This window comes from Osmerus eperlanus, chromosome 14 (assembly GCF_963692335.1).
Source record: "Osmerus eperlanus chromosome 14, fOsmEpe2.1, whole genome shotgun sequence".
NCBI lineage: Eukaryota > Metazoa > Chordata > Actinopteri > Osmeriformes > Osmeridae > Osmerus > Osmerus eperlanus.
Genome location: NC_085031.1, coordinates 16,935,073 through 16,941,115, shown reverse-complemented (window position 1 = coordinate 16,941,115; position 6,043 = coordinate 16,935,073). Strand labels below are relative to the sequence as shown.

The following is a 6,043-nucleotide window of genomic DNA, read 5'->3' as shown; positions in this document are numbered from 1 at the left end:
ATACAGTGGTCTGAATTTACTGTCAGCAACAGCTGAGCCCCATGTTCCGAAAATGGCATTTTTAAATGTATTTATTTGTTTATTTGTCAAGGACAATGCAGCGCACATTATTACATACATAAATTACAATATGTTGTAGATGTGTTGCATAAAAGGTTTCTAGCCAATATGCTAATTTGCATCCCCAGTCCCTGGTCAGGCCTTTCAAAAACGTTAAGCGAAATAAAATGTACTGCATAGTGTGAGTTACACAATCGAGCAGCATGGTATGAAAAAAACTGTAAAGCATGTCTTATGTGTGTGAAGTGCGTTGTGAGCAAACTCTTATAAACCTCACTACCGAGTGTTTATACAGCATCCTCTCCCTGTTCATCTTTTTTCTTCCTGTTTAGTCCCTCGCTCTCTCGCTTCTCCCTCTCTCTTGCTCTCTCTCGCTTCTCCCTCTATCTCTCTCTGACTCCCTAGCTCTCCTCTCTCTCTCTCTGACTCTTGGTCTATGTCCCTCTCTCTCATCTATTAGCTTAGGTCTGGAATGGATGATAAATACCCCTGCAGAGCAGCTGACAGAACTCTTGCTGCGCTCTGTTCTGACCTGATCATCCACACACACACCCACACACATCACACTCACAGACAGAGAGAGACAGAGAGAGAGGGAGAGGGAGAGGGAAAGGGAGAGAGAGAGAGAGAGAGAGGGAGAGGGAGAGGAGAGAGAGCCTGGCTGATTGCGTCAGACTGAGAGCTAGAATATATGTGACCTTTATGTCAGAGTTGTTAAAACACCTCTAGGTGTAGTTTGTTCATGTTCGGTTGATAAAGAGAATGATTATTTGATACTGGTCTATTATTTGATAATGATTACATTGATGGTCTGTTTGATCTGGTTTGAAATAAGCTATAAAAGTTCTACCTCTCTGTCTGCTGGTTGAATGTGTAGTAGACACACAATCTAGCCCGTATATAGTTTTAGTCACTTAAAGACTGAAATGTACACAATTTCAACCACTCTCTCTTTGTCTTTTGGGGTTTATACGCCTTCAATTAAAGCTTTGGAACCAAACTTGAGCCAAGTGAAATTAATTTATGATCAACAATGTTATTTAATTATTTAAAATCACATGCAGGAGGCCCTTGATTCTGTGTAGTGTGTGTGTAAGTAACTTCACTAACTTTGACCTTTGACCCAGGCCCTCAGGTGCTCTCCCAACAACTACCTCACCCACACCTGGTGGAACCCCGTGTTCAACTTCTTTGAGCGTAACGTCCAGACGCAGGTTCCGTGTTCCTACAGCTGGCCCGTCTCCTGGCCGCCCGCCTGCCTCAAGAACCCCTGCAAGAAGTACTCCATGGTGCAGAGCACCCGGGAGGAGTGATGTGTCAAACCAAACACCCCCCCCTGTGGTCACGACACGTTGGCCTGTTCAGTCGGACGCGAGCCCTGTGAGATCGGCTGGTCTAAATACATCTTGTTGGGTATATAGTTTGTAAATGGTGTTTGGGTTTTTTTTTTCGGAAGGAAGAGTGAGTTTGTTTTGCTCCTGAGTTGATGCGTGTGGGGCTGCTGTTCCTTTGAAGTCATTGTACTGGGTAGACATAAATCAAGCGAGCCCTAAGTGTTTGACAGTGTTTTTGAGCCCCGTGATATCATCCTGGTAGGTTGACCACACAGATCTCTCCAGGTATTCACCGTCAGTGTTGCTTCAACCTACTACAACATATTATTTAGTCAGTGTTTTTTTACGGAGACCAAAAATGACGGTCGACCACGTTGAACAAGACACCATATCTGCCTCTGTTCATGATAGTGACTATGCGACAAAGAATATTATTCATTTGTATTACAAGTTTGTGAAGAAATTGTGGTATTGGAGAAGATAGGCTAGTATTTGATATTATTTTAAAAATTACTAAAATATTAGGTCCAAGTGACAATTATTTATCGAATACCATTCCTACATTAACATATGAAGAAAAGTTGGCCTTTTGTTGCTTCAATGTGTATTTTTATACTTGTGAAAAATGGTACTCTTACAAAATGTTTTGACTTTCAGACGTTATGCCAAGCGTTGGTACCGAGTTCCGTGTAGGCCTACATGCAAAACCTAAAGCAGCATCACCATTAAAAACGAGAATGTTGTGTACATCTTATGACCAAATACATCTCGGAGTCAAAGACGAAGCTGATATCCTAGTTGTTAGCGACTTCCTGACTATTTTGTAGTCATTGTTTTGATATTTTCAAACAGGTGCCTTAGAAATATAGTGTTACATGTTAACAAGTAAGTTAGTTGACAATGTTAGTTATCATAATTGTTTTTATATCATTTTTTATGTTAATGTTTTTCCTTTTTTTAAATATAGTTTAGGCTTTGTTCTTGGCATTTTTGTAATGTTTTTAACAACGTTTGGCTGTAATAAACCGTCCTACGTCAACCTTTTTCATCTCCATTACATTGCATTTTACAACATAGTAGTAAGTTACCTTTTATTATTATAATGAATTGTATAATCAAATTGTGTGAGATTTTATACTGTAGAGTGAAAAAAACCCTATATTTATCGATTCACCGTCCAAGCCCAGCCATTGCTCTTCGGGAGATTTGATTGGTGAATACACTGGAGGCTCACATTTGGGTCAAAGAGTATAAAAGCACAAGAGGCGACACTGATGCTTTTTTGGTAACAGACACTAGGGGACGCTTCGATAGCGAAGTCAATATAAGTTCCTTGTTTGGGTCAACCTTTTTTGTTCTCGTCATCAAGGCGGCACACCAATAAGAGAACGATTATTTGCACCGACCAATAGAGAGCTAGGTCTACTTACGCAGCGTCTGAAGTTTAACAACAAACAAGGAAGAACATGACTGCTGGGTATAACTTTATCTCTTGCAGTGAAAATGTGGATAATTTTATCGTGAATAAAATCAGACTTCTCTTCTAAAGCGACAGCAGGTTTAGCTGTCCTCACTGAAGCAGACAAACACCATGCTTGTGGAAGATCTACAGCGTACGTCGCTGTTATCGCACATCATTTTGGCCTTGACTGTCTTTGTTGCCGTGTACTGTGTCTACGCATTTCACAAACGCCAGGATTATTCAAATATCCCACCCGGTCCAAAACCATGGCCGATAGTGGGCAACCTTGGTGGCTTTCTGATACCTTCATTCGTGTCGAAGAGATTCGCAGGCAAACATGATGTAAACGTCCCCAAGAAAACAATAATGTCTCCGCAGGTTGGCTTCATGGAGCAAGCCAAAGTGTATGGGAACATGTACAGTATTTTTGTCGGTAGTCAGCTCGTGGTCGTGCTGAACGGTTATGATGTCGTCAGGGATGCTCTCTCCAACCATGCCGATGTGTTCTCCGACAGACCGGATATCCCCGCCATATCTATAATGACCAAGCGCAAAGGTAAGCTATATGACCTTTTCCACTCACCAGCCGTGCGCAGGAAAGCAGTCAACTTGAATATCCTGATATTTAGCTCCTTTTTGGAGAGGTGCGTTTGAGGCGTCAGCGTTTATAGACTAGGTAGTGGCTTGGAAAGGTAGCTAGCTAACTGTTTAGAAGTGTTACAGTGCGTGTGCAAAGGTATCATAACCAGGGGCGCCGTGTAGGGGGGAAAAGTTAGGACAATTCCAAGGTGCCCTGTCTGACAGGGGCCCCAAAAAATAGAAAAACTAATATAAATTATAAACTTATTTTTATTTTTTTCATGGGGCCCAAAATTCCTGCCGGCGCCCCTGATCATAACAGTGCAGTTGTAAACACCTACGAAAGAGACGTTCCTGTTTTTCTCCTCAGGGATAGTTTTCGCACCTTACGGGCCAGTGTGGCGACAACAGCGGAAGTTCTGCCACACCAAGCTCCGGAGCTTCGGCTTCGGCACGCTGAGTTTGGAGCCCAGCATCCTGCAAGGTCTCGCCATGGTCAAATCTGAACTTCTCCGCCTTAACGACGGATACGAGGGCGTGGACTTAACCCCGATGATCAGCAACGCCGTGTCGAACGTTATCTGTTCGGTTAGCCTCGGGCAGCGCTTTCACCACGAGGACCAGGAGTTCCGGATGCTTCTGGACCTGATGGCGCGAGGGCTCGAGATCAGCGTCAACAGTGCCGCCGTTCTCATCAACGTCTTCCCTTTTCTTTACCACTTCCCATTCGGCGTGTTCAGAGAACTACGGCGAGTGGAAAGCGACATAACCGCGTTTCTCAAGAACATCATCGTCAGGCACAAGGAGACACTAGACCCTGCCAACCCACGGGATTTGATAGACATGTACTTGGTGGAGATACAAGCCCAGGAGTCTTCTGGAGAGAGAGAGACTAGCTTCTCTGAGGACTATCTTTTCTATATCATAGGGGACCTGTTCATAGCAGGCACAGACACCACCACCAACTCCATATTGTGGATCCTGCTCTATATGGTGCTGTACCCGGAAGTTCAAGGTGAGCCTAGCTCCTTCACAGGAGGGTGCTGGAGGTGCTGATGAGAGTAAGTTTGTTGATGTTGAACGGCAGCTCTCCCCTCCTGCCTCTCTCTCCCTGTGAGCCAGAGCGGGTGCAGGCAGAGATGGACCAGGTGCTGGGTCCAGGCAGGCCTCCGTCCCTGAGCGACAGGGGCAGGCTGCCCTACACGGAGGCCACCATCATGGAGGTGCAGAGGATGACTGTGGTGGTCCCGCTGGCCATCCCACACATGGCCTCCCACACCACAGGTGAGGAGGCTGGCCCATGGCCGCCATCTTGGGAGGGTGTTGTGGTTCACTGTCTTTATTTCTACTTCTCTATATATTTTTACTTTCTCTTGATTGTCTCCATCCTTGTCTTCCTCTCTTCCTTCTTACCTTCCACTACTTAGTCAGTTTGGTCCAAAGGAGAGATTCAAAGTGAAAGGACAAAGAAGATTCTGAAGTGACCCAATCACTTCCCTTCTCTCTTTTTCTCCTCTTCCTCTCAGAGTTCCGAGGTTACACCATCCCCAAGGGGACGGTGATCGTCCCCAACCTGTGGTCGGTGCACAGGGACCCTGCGGTCTGGGACCAGCCTGACCTCTTCAACCCCGGACGCTTCCTGGATGACCAGGGGAGGCTACACAGAACAGAACACTTCATGCCCTTTGGAATAGGTAGAGGGTTCCATTTGGAATGCTACTGGTGGGAGTGTTTCGGGGGGGTGGGGGGGGGATCTGGCACAGATCGATTGGTGATGTTGTATGTTATACTGTGCAAGTAGGGTGGTTGTTACATTCCTAGTGATGAGCGTGTGTCTGTGTGTGTGTGCTCAGGCCGCAGAGTGTGTATGGGGGAGCAGCTGGCTAAGATGGAGCTGTTCCTGATGATCACCAGCCTCCTCCAGGCCTTCCGCTTCAGTCTCCCCCCAGGGAAGCCCCCCCCCTCCCTGGACGGCCGCTTCGGCCTCACCCTGGCCCCCGGCCCCTACACCGTGTGTGTCGCCCCCAGACACTAGCGGCTGCCTAGTGACAGGAAATGCTTGGGTTGTCATCGAATGCATACTGAATGTGTGTGAGTGTGAGCGTGTTATTATGTGGAATACCATGCTACACTTCCCGTGGGACTGTCCAGTCAAAATCCCGCGTGATCTGGGTAGCCAGGACTCCAGGATGAGTTGCTGGTAAACAGCGACTCAATCGGGGAGCTCGACCAATCGGGGAGCTCCACCAATCGGGGAGCTCGACCAATCAGGGAGCTCCACCAATCAGTGTTGGTCGACATAATTGACTGAAGCTGCTAATAAGATTCTGTTTTAATTTTACACCAACTTGCTCCTAAAAAGTGTTCTTAATGTATTATATGTAATATTTTTCAGACTAATTCAGCATTTGCTGCTTACCCAAAGATAGTATTAATTAAAAAGGGGCATTTTGTGTAATTTTGTAGATGCTCTTATATTAAAAAACAATGCACTTCTTTTAAACATGACTTTTTAAGATGTGTAACTGAATAAATGATTTATCATTGTAGTATTCAATGCGATTATGTAATTTTCACACCGTAAATAGGCCAACATGCATTCACGCAT

General features: G+C 45.4%; 2 protein-coding genes across 2 annotated transcripts in view; both read left to right on the top strand.

Annotated features, from left to right (window-relative positions):
* The window catches only part of sgms2a (sphingomyelin synthase 2a), a 13,540-nt gene extending 11,107 nt beyond the window's left edge, over nucleotides 1–2,433 (top strand). Inside the window, exons 5-7 of the mRNA XM_062478250.1 lie at nucleotides 1,048–1,070; nucleotides 1,188–1,491; nucleotides 1,527–2,433. Coding sequence (XP_062334234.1) covers nucleotides 1,048–1,070; nucleotides 1,188–1,373 — 209 coding nt within the window. The 3' untranslated portion in view covers nucleotides 1,374–1,491; nucleotides 1,527–2,433. The remainder of the gene's footprint in view (nucleotides 1–1,047; nucleotides 1,071–1,187; nucleotides 1,492–1,526) is intronic.
* A 374-nt stretch (nucleotides 2,434–2,807) lies between these two features.
* Nucleotides 2,808–5,987, top strand: LOC134034343 (cytochrome P450 2U1). Its single transcript, XM_062478850.1, has 5 exons — nucleotides 2,808–3,412; nucleotides 3,806–4,450; nucleotides 4,558–4,719; nucleotides 4,962–5,129; nucleotides 5,289–5,987. Exons 1-5 carry the CDS (start codon nucleotides 2,986–2,988, stop codon nucleotides 5,468–5,470), a joined length of 1,584 nt encoding a protein of 527 aa, XP_062334834.1. The 5' UTR covers nucleotides 2,808–2,985; the 3' UTR covers nucleotides 5,471–5,987.
* Nucleotides 5,988–6,043: the final 56 nt, after the last annotated feature.

Excerpts from the sequence above, each read along its gene's own strand:
- LOC134034343 (XM_062478850.1), top strand. The coding sequence starts at position 2,986 with ATGCTTGTGGAAGATCTACAGCGTACGTCGCTGTTATCGCACATCATT. Across the intron at positions 3,413-3,805 it reads TATAATGACCAAGCGCAAAG|GGATAGTTTTCGCACCTTAC; the intron begins GTAAGCTATATG and ends TTTTCTCCTCAG. Across the intron at positions 4,720-4,961 it reads CATGGCCTCCCACACCACAG|AGTTCCGAGGTTACACCATC; the intron begins GTGAGGAGGCTG and ends TCTTCCTCTCAG.